Here is a 15,795-nt window from a genome sequence, read left to right as displayed (position 1 = left end):
GACATTATGAGGATGCTACCTATTATATACAGGGTTTTTATTTGACATTGTAGAAAATACAAGGTTTTGATGTGTACAGAGGTGTATATACAGGTTTTTACCTACGTTGCCAAAGATGAAAGCAGGTCTAGGAGTAAGGTGACTCCGTCCATCTGTAACACTGAACTCCTCTGAATCTACTCAACAGAAATTCCTGAAACTTTGGATGTAGCAAGAACACCATATGTAGCTGTGCACATTATCAGGAAATTGAGATTTTTTTAGTTTTATGGGAGTTATGCTCCTTTGAACTGAGAAATTTATTGTTTAATCATCATGTATCAGCTTGGCATCACAACTCCTCTGAAACTACTTAACTGAAATTGCTGAAACTTGGTATTTTGCAAGAACACCATTTGTAGTTGTTCATATTAAGTCTAAGGAGTAATACTCCTTCAAACGTAGGTATTTACTGAAAATCATCATGTATCAGCTTGTCATTGCAAAGCCTCTAAATCTAACAGAATTTATAAAACTTGATCTGTAGCAAGACTTAACATCATATCTTGTTGTGCATTATATCAGAAAGTTTTGATTCCTTAATTTTTATGGGAATTAAGTACCATATAGTTCAGTATATCTGTCCATAACACTTTTTCTTTGCATTTTCCTCACCAACTATATATCTTAGCTGCAGTGCGATGCAGGTCCAGGCATCAAATGGTCTAGTCTGTTGTTTTTGGACTACATAAATCCAAGGCAGATTAAGGGGTTGGAATCCACTCTTTGAACAAAATTTGGGCAAAAAAAGAGCAATGAAACCCAGGAGTTCCCTTTATGAACTTAATCTTTTTTTTAGCTCACCTGATCAAAAGCCATGTGACCTATTGCCATCACTTGTTGTCTGTCCTTCTCTGTCTACATTTTGTTTGACTTTTCTTTAAAAATCTTCTCCTCTGAAACCACTCGGTGGATTATGACCAAACTTGGTCACCAACATCCTTAGTGTATGTACTTTAAAATTGTGTTGATTATTTAGATCAAGCTTGAAACATGACCACCTTAGCTATTTTTAGACCACTGGTGTCAAATCACCAACTTCTACATACATGTATATCTAAAAAAAACTAAGAGATATTCGAAAATAAATGCAACTTTCTCTCTTCAGGTCGAAGAATTCTACAAAAGTCTCCAGTAGGTTATTGCCCTTGAAGCTGAAAAATGAGGGTTTTTTTTCAGTTTTCAGCTAATATTTTGAAAACTATTTTAGATTTAAAAAAACAACTCTCAATTGATGTAATGATCCTTGTGATTAAGCCTACAACATTGTAGTAGGATGAATCTTTGTTAGAGTTATTGCCCTTGAAAGGCGAAAAATAGGTTTTTTTTAGTTTTTAGCCAATATTGAAAACTACAAAAGACAGAAAAACCTTTCAACTGATGAAATGATTCTTATAAGTATTGGGCCAAGGTCATCAGACACCTTGTTGGAGTTATTGCCTTTGATATGTGTAAAATGAACCAGGTGAGCAATTCAGGCTCCTGGGAGCTTCTTGTTTCATAACTGTTTAAATAAATTCGTAGGTGGTTGTTGATTCACTTTAATAAGGAGGTTGTTGATTCATTCGAGTAAGCTGGTTGTTGATTCCATTTAGTAAGGTGGTTGTTGATTCCATTTAGTAAGGAGGTTGTTGATTATAACTTTAGCAAGGAGGTTGGTTATTGATTAACTTAGTAACAACATTGTTGATTCACTTTAGTAAGGAAGTGGTTTATTCACTTTAGTAGGAAGGTTGTTGATTCACATTAGTAATGATGTTGTTGATTCACACAACAAAGAACATAAAGTAACTAAAATCATACATACAAAGTAACAAAAACAAATGAGCAACTCGGATTCCACTAAAAACTGGGAGCATGGACCAGGTGCACCGGTATGGTAAGTGTCCTCTGCTTTTCTAGAAACACCCGCTGAGTTGCTCATAAAAAGTCAAGTCCGGGGTAGGCAAACGAGGAAAGGAAAACTATGACCCGTTGAATAAATCAGTTTTCATGGTGTCGATGGATACACCATAACGATCCACGAGTTCATGGTGACGACCATAAAACTTCTGTAGTGTTGACTTCAATCTTGTAGCAACATAACCCTGTTCCAGAAGCCTATTTATAGAGTTCTAGCGCGATACAAAAAGTCTGCGTAGTTTCGGTAAGGAGGTTATTGATTCCATTTAGTAAGGAGGTTGTTGATGATAACTTCAGCAAGGTGGTTGTTGATTCATTTTAGTAACGACGTTGTTGATTCACTTTAGTAAGAAAGTTGTTGACTCACTTCAGGAGGAAGGTTGTTGATTCTCTTTAGAAACGACGTTGTGGATTTACTTTAGTAGGAAGGTTGTTGATCCACTTGAGCAAGGTAGTTGTTGTTTCACTTTAGAAATGTAATTGTTAATTCACTTTGGTAAGGAGGTTGTAAATTGACTTCAGTGGTTGTTCATTCACTTTAGCAAAGAGGTTATTGATTCACTTTAACAATGAAGTTGTTGATTCACTTTAACAATGAAGTTGTTGATTCACTTTAGCAAGGAGGTTATTGATTCACTTTAGTAACGAAGTTGTTGATTCACTTTAGTAAGTTTTTTTACCCGGTAGTCCGTCCCCTGTTCTTATCCGCAGCTCTTCTGATCTGCTGAATGGAATATTTTATGAAACTTTCACGTATACTTTATTACACGATGCCATTGCGCATCACCTATTTTGTTTTCCATCTGAATGTCTTTTTGTGGTTTCCTGATGCAAAATATGGACTTTGTCATTAGTCAAACAAGGGGAACCTTGACCTAATCCGCAACTGCTCTAAAACTGCTGAATGGAATTCGATGAAACTTTCACAGATTTTTTTATGACATGATGCCATTGTGCATCTCCTATTTTGTTTTCCCATTAGAATGCTTCGATCATTTATTGGGTATCCTGTATGGTTTCTGGGGGATGGAGTTTCACTAAGTGAGCTTTGCTTACAGTTTTTCTAGTTGGGTTCATTATGAAAATCCCGGTCTACATTTTACAATCAGATTTCAGATATTTCTTGTAGTGTTCAAGTTATAAGTGGGGGTGGAGGACACATCCCTAATTCATCTTATTTATTTTTGGTCCGATTTTGATTTTTTTTTTCTATTGGAATCCTTGTGGAAATCCATACCTGCATTTTTCAATTGTTGGTTGAAGTAGTGTGATTTATCAATATTTTAAACTCCAAATTAACAGGTGAATCTGAAATCAACAGATTTTTTAATTTATTGTTGTATTTTAATCCAACCACTGTCCTAGGGCAGGGGGGTTTTGAGCGCTAACAAATATGTTTAACCCCGCCACATACTTAATGTGCCTCTCCAAAGCCAGGAACCTGTAGTCCAGTAGTTGTTGTTTTTTTTAATGTTCATTGTTATTCGTTTTACGTTTTTTTTTTCTATATAGATTAGGCCAATTTTCGTGTTTTAGGAATAGTTTAAATTTATTTATCTCGTGGTCTTTTACAGCTTGCTTTATGGGTTTTGCCAATCATTGGAGACCATGTGGTGACTTGTAGAAGTTTGATTGTTCGTTGCTTGGCAATTGATGGATGACTGTCTCATTGACAATTATCCCACTGCAAGAGCATTGTTACACTACATGTCAGTATCACAGTCCACAATATGTATATTCTTATTGCTTGAATAGATCCATGAAAAATAAAAAATGGCTACACAAAAGTAAAACACTTTCAGAATGGCATTTTCCCTTCTTTACAAAAGGGACCCAAATGATCACAGGGGCTCCAATTACAAATGTTTTAATATGCTTATCACCATTCACTTGATTTTTTTTAAATAATAAAATTGTTAATGTTCTATCTATTCACCTATATTGCATTGATGAAGATCTATTAAAGGAATTGGAGCGCGTCCGTCAAGAAAAAATGGATCGAGCTACTCGGCATCTGATCTTTAAGTACCATTTTTAATGACAATTATATTTGAAAAGCGCAAAAAAATAACTGTTGTTATTTTTATTTCAGTTATTTTTTGTTCTAAAACTCTTTGGACATATTACATATTTATCGATATATGAATAAATAGCTGAATAAATTCCACAACGGCTTATCACAGTCTTGTTTATCTACATGATAATTCACCCACACCGAACCCCCGTGTAAATGATGTTTGCCGACTCACAAATAGGTGCGCGGGAGCGGAAGAACAAATAAAACCTCTGCTCTGTAGTTAGAACACACATTATCTTGCAATCAAACAAGTAGATTTTATGTTTTCAATTCGGAAAACAAATATTTTAACATTTATTATAATGAAAGAAGTCGACGCTATTTCCTGAAATAAAAACGGAAGTGTTATAGCGCGGATGAACTATTTTTAATAAAAAAAAGTTATAGTTGTTGATGAAGAAAGTTAACAACATGATAAAAGATGTTTATTTTCAGGTGTACTATTTCTGTGTTGTTGTTCGTTGTCACAGGTAACTTAAAACATAATATTGCTGAATCCGAAAGATGAACAGAATTTGTATTCTGGACGATATAATCCTACATGTATGCACGATGTTATTGTTGTGTTGTAAACGCTATTTTGACAAATACAGTTTGGCTAAGTGATTTATTTTACTAAGAAGTACACTTTAAGAAATCATTCCTTAATTTGTGTCAGCCCTTTATCAAGGACGGATTCAGACGCTTTGAAAAGTAGGGGTACCAGCTTGGGTTCTTCAGAGAAAAGGGGGTTGCTAGGACTTCATTTGCCATTTTTTGTCACTTTTTCGCATGAAAAATTTCCAAAAAGGGAGTGCCATCCTCCTGCACCCACTCTGGATCTGCCACTGTGTTATTATCAACTTCCAAAATTGTAAAATTTGTAATGATATATATGTACATGTAGGAGAATTTGCCAGTCTCATTTGTGAAGTCATATTGGCTAATTTGCCTACATGTATCATTAAGTGTCAAATTGGTTGGCAAATAAACAGCTAAATGAACAACTGGCAATTTGATGATTAGAATCCCAATTTTCAAAACTTTACAAGTGTTATTTTATATCCAATTTTGGTTCTGTCAAATGTTTCATTTAGAAATTTTAAAAAATCCTGTTTTGTATGTGAATTTATAACTCCTTTACTGAAAAAATAATTTGAAATGATATTTATATGTTAAGCTGTATTTTCATATCAAATTAGTATTAACATGTTATACTCGTATAGTCTAGTGACTGAATATTTATTTGAAAATTCCATGGATAAAATGAGTTTTTTTGCCAGTGTAGGGAACCAAAAGAATTTTTCAATTATCTTAAAAAATGAAACAGTTATGATTTTAAATTGATGACCAATGACACTCAATGGACTTTTTCCTAACCAAAACCAAATCACAGGTAAGTGAACTCTCCTATACATGTATGTCTCTTGTTGCCCTTATGCAGCCTACTAATTTAATAGTATGAAATGTGTATTGGCCGAAATGTGTGAACTTGGTAAGGATCTGTGGGTTGTCATAGTTCCAATTGTCTGGTATTGATAAGCTGATTAGGTCATTTTCTTGAACATTTGGATGCCATGTTTTGACCATCCCTGTCTTGGAAAAAATTCGATTTGCATTCATTGAAGTTAGGGAAAATTTGTCCAGTGTGGTGGACGCATTTTTCAACAAATGTTCAGCATTCCAATGGGAAAAAATTGTGCCTCTACTTGCTCTCCTATTCCTTCACTCTTATGGGGCTGACTTTATAGCTAATTTGATCCAAAAGAAAGAACTTCGTATAGCTAGATCATTGGATCTCAGTTTCTGCTATAAAAATGTCGTATTACCGTTAAAAAAATCCAAATCACCTTCCAAATACATGTATACTGAAGAAGATGGTTTCGAAATGCTGGCATTTTTTATTGACAACATATTTGTCCAGCATGGTGAGTACATTTGTCAACTCCTCTTGGCATTCTAATGGGATCAAATTGTGCTCCTCTATTTGCTGACCTTTTCCTTTATTTTTATGAGGTTGACTTTCTGGCTGATTTTATCCAAAAGAAGGAATATTGTTTAGCTAGATCTTTTAGTCTCAGTTTCTGCTATATAGATGACGTATCATTGTTAAACAATCCTAGTTTCAGGGATTTTATACATCACATCTAACTCCAAAGAACTTGAGATAAAGGATACTACAGACACTGTGAAATCAGTCTCATATCATGATCTACACTTAAAGATTGATGCTAAAGAAAACTATTGACCAAACTATATGACAAACACAATGACTTTTTATTCCATATTGTCAACTTGCTTTTCATCTGTTGTACCATCCCTTTAGCACTTGCGTATGGAGTTTTCATATCACAACTCATACATTAAACCAAAGCTTGCAAACCTTTTGTATTGCACTATACATCTTATAGTTACAGGTATGTTCCTGGAACAGAGTTATCTTGTTACAAGATTGAAGTCCTTGCTACAAAAGTTTTATGATCATCATCATGAACTTGTGGATTGTTAGGGTGTACAGTATCCATGTGCACCATGAAAACTGATTTGTTCAACTTCCTTTCCTCTTTCGTTACCCTGGATTTGACTTTTTATGAACAACTCGGTGGGTGTTTCTAGAAATGCAGAAGACGCTTATCCTACCAATGCCCCTAGTCCATGCTCCCAGTTTTTAGTGGAGTCTGAGTTGCTCATTTGTTTTGTTATTTTGTATGTATGATTTTAGTTACGTTATGTTCTTTGTTGTGTTTGTTTTCCATGTCTGGTTTTTGTTCCAGGATTAGATTTTTTTGATGTCGCTATATAGTTTTTCAGTGTACCCGGTAATTGCAAATTACAATGTAACTCTTGGACAGATCAAACATTCTTGAAAAAGGCGAAATTGAACAAATTTGTAAATGTGTGTGAAGTTAAATATATTTATACTTCAGAAATCAGTAGTAAGGATTAACATTCAGTCTACATATATTAGAAAAAAAAACAGTTCTGTAAAAATGTAAATACATGTTATATGGGAAGTGCTAATGAGTAATTACTGTTTTATTTTTCATCATGTAATCTTTGAAAGAGTAATCAAGGGAACCAAGATTATAGTGGAAATCAAAAGAATATAATCCAGGGACAAAGACCAGACATGGAGAACAGACAAACATAAGAAAGAACATAAAGTAACTAAAATCATACATACAAAGTAACAAAAGTAAATGAGCAACTTAGACTCTACTAAAATTGTGAGCATGGATCAGGTGCTGAACAAGAGCATTTAATTTTTGGTTTCCACAGGATACCTTCAAATTAGATTGCCCATAATATCATTGTCTGCTCCCTAAACAAAACAAGTCTTGAAAAATAGAAATCCTAGAATACTGATCTGAATGTACAATAGATAGAATGATACTTGTACAAAACACATTGTGTTCATGCTACAATTTTCACAAGAATTAAAGACCTCTACTGCACTTTGATGATAAAGATTTTCTCCCTAATTTATTTATCAAACAGAATTTACCAAAACTTGTCATTGATGTGTAGATTAGGTCCTGTACATATTCATCCATCGCACTGTTTTCAGTATTTTGCACCTGGTTCATGCTCCCAGTTTTTAGTGGAGTCTGAGTTGCTCATTTACTTTTGTTACTTTGTATGTATGATTTTAGTTACTTTATGTTCTTCGTTGTGTATGTCTGTTTTCCTTGTCTGGTCTTTGTCCGTGGATTACATTCTTTTGAATACCGCTATAACCTTGGTTCCCTTCATTACTCTTTCAAATAAGGACTAAATAACATACATGTATATTTATTCATGTACTTACATGTACATGTTGATGTTACTTTGTATACATTATGTACATGTACTGTACATGCACATGTATGTATGTTTACACTGTAATGGTAAATGCATGTCTTCATTATTGTAGTATATGCTGATACATGGTACCAGGGTTGTTACAGATCAAACACTTCACGCCACATCATACCAGACACTGACGATTATTGGACAGACTCCTCATGGCCGGACCAAGTAGTTGGATGTGGAAGAAAATGTAATAGAGAAAGGTAAACTGTCGATTGTAGTCTGCTGGAATATTGGTATATGATTTAATTGTTAAAGGACTTACAACAATAAGGACTTACGAAGGTAAACCGTAGATGGTAGACTGCGGGAATACTAGTGGATGATTTGATTGTTAAAGGACTTACGACAATAAGCAATTATTTTAAGGTTTCCCAAGGAAAGCTTCAGATTTAAATTAGATCGCCCATGATATCAATGTCTGCTCCTTGAACATAACAAATCTTGAAAAATAGAAATCCTAGAATACTGATCTGAATATACAATAGACAGAATGATACTTGTACAAAACAAATATATATGTACAGCATGTACAGTTTTGTAGGTATATGTAGTTACCACAAAGAAAATGCAACTTTAGATAAAAAATGTAATGCAGCTATTTGATTTCCTTTTAATGTGGGACCATATATACATGTACATTGTGTACATGTACTTGTAATAATCAGGATGTTTTCCCCAAGTCAATCTGTCTTTCTATTGTCCATTGTTCTATATATATCACTTAGTTCAAAATATATTTTAGTATGATTTGCATGAATCATCTCCCCTGCAACTGTTATTGGTAGAAAATAGTTTTCATTTGTGGCTAGGAGGTTGAATTTGTGTGAAAATAATTTAGGACTGGATTTTTCAAAAGAATGACAAAAGAAGATGCATTTTGTCTACCAAAAAAATACAATGATTATTTTGCAAAGTAAGTTGAATGTATATGTACATGTATATGTATGATTAGGGGCCAAAAAAGGGGCAAGAAACAAGCATTTTCCTTATTTTCAGGGAGGTTAATACATGATTCTCTTTTGAATTAGAGTACATAATACATGTATATGGTACATGCAGTGTGCTCCCGATAATTTTTGAATAGCACAGCTCTTTTGGCCTTCCTCCAAAATTATAGCACAGTACCCATAGTGCATTCTAACTACTGGTAAAATTAATTACAAATAGCACAGTGGTAAGAAATCATAGTGCTTCAAAGTACAGTGCTATAATGGCCTGGGGAGAACACTGAACTGTCATGTTTATGTCAATTTAGTTGAAAAAGTTGAGTGTATATGCATGAATGTAAAGTTTTTGTACATGTAACAATTTATCAATTTTTAATATGGGTAACTAAAAATAATTTCTTTATTCATTATTTTGTCAGGTCCTCCTTTGTTTCTTTTGAAGGTGCATCATTACCTATTATTATTGCCTTATCAGTGGAATAAAAAAATATTGTACATCTGACTCCCTGATCATTTTTGGTTTTCATAAGTGAACCAAGCTCACTCTTAAATGTGTAGAAATTCGTCTAAAAATGTGTTATATTGACCGCTTAAAATACTTTCTTCAACACAAAACACTACATCTCTATCTGTTGAAGCATTGAAATGTACTCAAAATACCTGCTTGACAAAACATTTCAAAGACCCACATGTTATTTTATTGGAACTCCTCGAGCATTTTCCAAAAAAAAAAGAAAAAATGAAAAAGTATGGTGTGTCCATCCTTGCCCTAACTGTTCTGGGTTCAACCTTTGCAGTTGTATCAAGCTGCACCCTTTAAAGCATCTATTTGGAATTTGGGGCCAAAAAAAAGGGGCCTGAAGCAAGCATTTTCCTTATGTTTGGACAATAACTAGAGTAAAAATGAATGGATCTCATATAAATTTTACATCAAGGTGCCATTCCACCAAGGGAAGCTTTGAATTGATTTTTGGGATTGTGACTTGAGGAAGGTGAGAATAAGGCCATTATAGGGCCAGAAACAAGAATTCTTTTTTTGTTTTGAATAATAATTCAGTAAAAGGAAATGAATTGCTTTGAAATTGTACAGCAATTGCCACACCCCAAAAGGAAGGTTTGGATTTATTTTTGACTTCAACTATTAACAAAAAAAGTAATGACTTCAATTCCGGTCAAATTCTTATCCTGTGTCAAATTTCTAATCATGATAAAAATTCAGAGCTGTCCAAGTTTGAATAGTGTGGCCACACTTGCCCCAACTGTTCAGGGTTTGACCTCTGTTGTGGTATTAAGCTGCATCCTGTGAAGCATTAAATTTAAGTTGACTTGGCATGGAAATGTACTGTTTTTATATGTTCATTTGTAACTAATAAAATGGTGAATTAATAAGACCCACATGTGTTCCAATCAACTTGAATTCTCTTAACCTTAAAAATGTTTTTCTGTTTCCAAAATTATGAAATCTGAAACTTGGCAGGACATCTTTAAAGCTTAAGTAGTAGTCTTTGTATGAATCATGCAAATTTTTTAATATGTGATACGCCCCGAAAAAAGGCTACATATTTTTATTTTTGTCATTATTTTGCTCTATAGATATATATGATGAAATGCGTAATTATTCATTCACATTTGTCTGTTCTTAGGAGATAGTACACATTGAATATCCAACAATTTCTATTGTTCTTATTGTCATTTATATAGTAATCTCCCTTAATTTTGAATTCTACATTGCATTCTATGTAACTGTTATCTCTTTTGAACAATGGTTCTATGAAAAGCCACATGTAATTTTCAGTTTACTTAAACATTTTAACAAAATATCAAAAAATAAAAATATGTAGGCTTTTCCAACCATGTATCACTTTTTGCATGATTCTTAGCTGGAATGCTACTTAATAGGGAAAGATTTTTAACCAGACAATGTAAAAGTTTGGTTCTGTATAGATGGGTGTATGGTTTACATTGGTTCATAATGCATTGCAGAGATCGACACTAACAATAGTCCGGTAGTCCTGTGCCATTCCAATTTTGGAGAGGACTACTTGAAAATTTTTATTGTAGTCCTATGAGCTATATGAATATTACCTTATACATCAAATTTGGCTTTAAAATTTGTTTGCTTCAGACAGGTGTTTGGTTTACCAAGATTCAAAATACCGTTAAATTGATGTGAAGTGCCTGGTTCAGACAAATTTTTTGATAATGAAGGGTTTGATTTAGACAGGTTTTCAGATATTTCAAGAGTTTGATTTAGACAGGTTTTCAGATATGCTAGGTTTGGTTTAGACAGGTTCTCAGATATGCTGGGTTTGGTTTAGGCAGGTTCTCAGATATGCTGGGTTTGGTTTAGACAGGTTTCAGTGTGATATATTTGATTTTAAGTTTAATATAATGAACATAACTGCAGTTTAGAATTTAATTTGTAACTTAATATTACAATGTAGTCATGAGGGAATATGATTTGAAGTTAAGTTGATGAAATTTTCATTGTGTTTAAACCTGATCTATAAATGCTTCAGTGCTTTGTATGAAAGAAATGTAATATTCATCTCAAATAAACTGTTTAGAAATTTCTATAACAATGTACATGTACTCAATTTTAATGAAAAAATAAAACTATATAATTTAAATGTTTGTGGAACAAGTTTGTAGTTGATGGTCAGGTTATAGCTTATGAATTCACATATTTAGAGAGCTATAAGGTATGTAGTATTACTGCTTTTACTTATTTTTTTTTTCTTGAATTAGATGAGAATAAGTACACATACATTGTACTTCAAGTTGTATACAACAAATTGGAAAATTTCTTGCTGTTTTTTTTCCCATGTCTGCAATCAATCTACTTTCATACTGTTTTAAATTGTGACTGTTCCTTAGATTGTATATGGTCATGCATTTAAGTTTCATATGGCAGGTCTGCCTGAAAATGCCAAAAATAAAACTGCCCCCCCCCCAAAAAAAAAAAAAAAAAAAATTACATTTAGGGAATTTAAAAGTCATCTTAGGCTTTCTATGTTGTTCGATAAGTTGCTAATATTGTTAGCGACTTCTTGCACTTGTAATTTCAGTACTGTACATTTGTATATGGTTTGCAAAATTATATATTACTACACCACCTTATGCTGCGGAGTGGTGCTGTAGAATTGTCAATTCTAGATTCATACGAGATCAAAATGTACTACTAAATACCATACGTGTACATTTATTCTTCAGCTAGCCCCAAAACATCATTATACACAGGTACAGCAAGAGAGTTGCCCCTATGTACTGAAGTAACATAAAGGAACTAAAGGTGAAAACAAAACAAGACATACAGAGGCAAGAAATTCCTTACTTGGGACATGCACGAAAAATTTGAGGCGGGGGTAAAAATACTTTAGCATGATCACAATCCTTCCCCTTTAAAATCTGGCCACTCTGGAAAAATTTTACACAATTAAAAACATATAGAAATCAGTCCCAAAAGGTCTGAGTCCCTTGTTACAATGGAAATAAAGTAACTAAATATGAATTACACAAATGTACTAACTAAGGACTACTAGCAGTTAACTGACACACCAGCTCTAGAAAAGCTTAAACCTATTTTTAACATTTAAAAGTGTTTGAGGATGTAGTTATTGAAGGGAAAACCAAACATTTTTTTCAAGGATCCATAAAAACTTGCCTGACATACTGATAGTAGCATACAATATGGACTCTTAAATCATGCTTAATTTCTTTTGACTTTCTCAGTTCAAAGAAACTTCATGGCCTGTGATATTGTGATATTTTATGTTAGGGTGTAAATAGGAACCATATGAAATTACAAAATACAAAGAAACCTGTCTAAACCACACCTCAAATAATCTGAATACCTGTAAAACCACACCAAATGATCTGAATACCTGTGTTAACTACACTTCAAATAATCTGATTACCTGTGTAAACCACACCTCAAATAATCTGAATACTTATGTAAATCACACCTCAAATAACCTGAGTACCTGTCTAAACCACACCTCAAATAATTTGAATACCTATATAAACCACACCTCAAATAATCTGAATACCTATGTAAACCACACCTCAAATAATCTGAATATCTGTCTAACCACACCTCAAATAATTTGAATACCCATGTAAATCACACCTCAAATAACCTGAATACCTGTCTAAACCACACCTCAAATAATTTGAATACCTATGTGAATCACACCTCAAATAACCTGAATACCTGTCTAAACCACACCTCAAATAATTTGAATACCTTTATAAACCACACCTCAAATAATCTGAATACCTATGTAAACCACACCTCAAGTAATTTGAATATCTGTCTAAACCACACCTTGAATTATTTGAATACCTATGTAAACCACATGTTGAATAATCTGAATACCTGTCTAATTCACTAAACCACACCTAATAATCTGAATACCTGTCTAAACCACTAAACCACTCCTCAAATAATCTGAATGCTTGTCTAAACCACATCTCAAATAATCTGATTACCTGTCTAAACCACTAAACCACACCTCAAATAAACTGAATACCTGTGTAAACCAGATACTTTGGAAGTCCCTTTTCATTAATTTTAATGTATCTTGCACCTTGGTAAATTGAAGGCCTGTCTGTGGTTTGGACAGCCAGGTTTTACTGTATATTAATTTTTTATCTTCTTACCTACATGTAGTATTCAAATTTAAAACTGTGTTAGTGTTTATTCATGAGATACAGGATACATATACATGCTGTTAACTTTGAAGGACTTATTTTTCATGGGGGAATTTATGGTCTGGTCCATCCATGAATTCTAATTCCTAACAAAGCTCGGGTGAATCCATGAATTCAAATATCTGTAATTGACAAACTTTTTTTTGTAAGAATCAAGCAAAATGGGAAAAATCAGATGCATAAATGTTTTCTGTTTTCCTTGATTCTGACAGTCAAAAAGTCAAATTAAACATTTAAAAAAGTGGGTTTTCTCATACCATGTTTCACCCACTGCCTAATTCTTACGGAGACTGGCACTTAAAAATATAGCGCTAACATTTTGTTGCTATAAGGCTTTGTGATGCGCCTTTTTTCATGAACTCTTCCTATAACTGGCCTATTTTATGAAATCAAGGCCATGGTACCTTCCCAGGGCTTTGTGATAGAGTGACCATGTACCATTATCCTTTCAATAATGGTTTCTTTCTTCTGAACACCCCAAATACAATAGGAAAATTGTACCCTACAAACTATTAGTCCTGTACAAACAGGCGAACCCACTAATTTATCAAGATCCGAGGATCAGGTTGTCAATTGAATGAAAAATATCTGATTTCTAAATGTCAAAATAAGATTTAAATAGATTTAAACTTTTGAATTTGATAATGTCAATTAGTTTTTGAGTTAAAAGATTGATGTAAAATGTTTGAAGATATCTGCAGTACATGTAAAAGATTAAAGTGTTTTTATTGCTTATATTTGTTTTTTCCAAATTTTCCACATTTTCATAATATGGCAGATTTCAGTTGTTCATACATATAGATTTAGAATTTATAGAATATGATGATTTTGTTTTGACCGTCTGCTTTCAAGGACAACTTTAGACATTGAGAATTGCTAAGTTAAAGAAACGTCTTCACAGTAGCTTTATTCAAACAACATTTTGTTCTTAATTTGATAATGAATAATCAAGGGAACCAAGATTCTTGCAGAAATCAAAAGAATGTAATCCAGGGACTAAGACCAGGCAAGGAAAACAGACATACACATGAAATAACCAGAAAAATACATACAAAGTAACAAAAGTAAATGATCAAGTCAGACCCCACTAAAAACTGGAGCATGGACCAGGTGCACCGGTAGGGTAAGCGTCTCCTGCTTTTGTAGAAATACCCAACCAGTTGCTCATAAAAAGTCAAGTCAAGACGAAAGAGGAAAGGAATACTATGACACGTTGAGCAAATCAGTTTTCATAGTGCAGATTGTTATCATTCATAGTTATAATATAGTTTTATGAGTTGCACTAGTCATGATGAGTTATAAGAAACAACATTTATATACATGTAGTTATAATGTACATGTACTCTCTCACCACTGTATATTTTTTTGAAAGGAATAATTGATTTTTGAAATGAAGAAATAAATGTCACAAATTAATCAAACTTTGTATGTATGTAGCTATAGAATAACAAAAAAGCTTTAATTAGGCCAAGTAAAATTAATTTGTAGATTCTTATCCCCTTCTGCCCCAAAATATTGACAAAACATTTTAAAAATTGGTCAGGAATTTCATTTCATTTCTTGGTGACCAAAATGATATTGTTTCTTTTCTTAAACTGATGTGGGTAGAGATTTAGAACATATCTACACTATATTTATACTTTAAAAAGCTAATATTAGGCTAACATCTGGTAAGAAATAAAAAATAAAAAAATTGGATCTTCCCATCCACCCCATTTTTTTTGTGAAGGTTGGATGTGAATGTACATTTTAAGTCGACTTTATGTTATCAATTACTTCTCAACATACAGTTCTTGTTTTAAAAATCGTCTTTTAATTGAATGTCACTTTTTTTTGTATAAATTTTTTTGCACTGCTTTCTGGACAACTGTTAATTGGAATCCATGTAGGGTAGCAATTACACTGCAACATTTATAACCTGCACGTTATAAAGCAAAATTGATTGTAATTTACTAAAATTAGTCTGGTTTGATGACAAAATTTCACATAATTTTGACATTTCTATTTTTTTTTACCGAAAACATCTTGATACAGGTAGTGCTATACATGGCACATGTTTCCTGATGAAGATTAATTGACTATTATTGTAGTATTAAGTTTCTAAACTCATTTATTTCAGTTTCCGTTTAAGGAAAACTTATTCCAAGGTAGATCAGAGTTATAGCCCTTTGTACATTGTTATACACTATATCAAGGAGTTTGATTTTTTAAGCTGAAACTTTTTTATTTACAAAATTACTGAATTACACAAAATACTATTGGAAACATATTGTACATGTATTACAA

At 33.0% G+C, this 15,795-nt stretch overlaps 1 protein-coding gene across 2 annotated transcripts in view; it reads left to right on the top strand.

Annotated features, from left to right (window-relative positions):
* The first annotated feature begins 4,382 nt into the window (after positions 1-4,382).
* Positions 4,383-15,795, top strand: part of LOC148603103 (polycystin-1-related protein-like) — a 259,127-nt gene continuing 247,714 nt past the window's right edge. Inside the window, exons 1-2 of one of the 2 annotated variants that reach the window (XM_088553961.1) lie at positions 4,383-4,488; positions 7,911-8,049. In XM_088553961.1, the coding sequence (XP_088410087.1) occupies positions 4,440-4,488; positions 7,911-8,049 (188 nt within the window). In that variant the 5' untranslated portion in view covers positions 4,383-4,439. Of the gene's footprint in view, positions 4,489-7,910; positions 8,050-11,385; positions 11,499-15,795 lie in introns of those variants that run through there. The other variant, XM_088553962.1, reaches the window with a different exon arrangement.

This window comes from Perna viridis, chromosome 11, assembly GCF_037379345.1.
Source record: "Perna viridis isolate PV_CMFRI_1.1 ecotype Kerala chromosome 11, ASM3737934v1, whole genome shotgun sequence".
Taxonomy (NCBI): Eukaryota; Metazoa; Mollusca; class Bivalvia; order Mytilida; family Mytilidae; genus Perna; species Perna viridis.
Note: the sequence above shows the minus strand (reverse complement) of the source record. Positions and strands in the feature narration are given on the sequence as shown.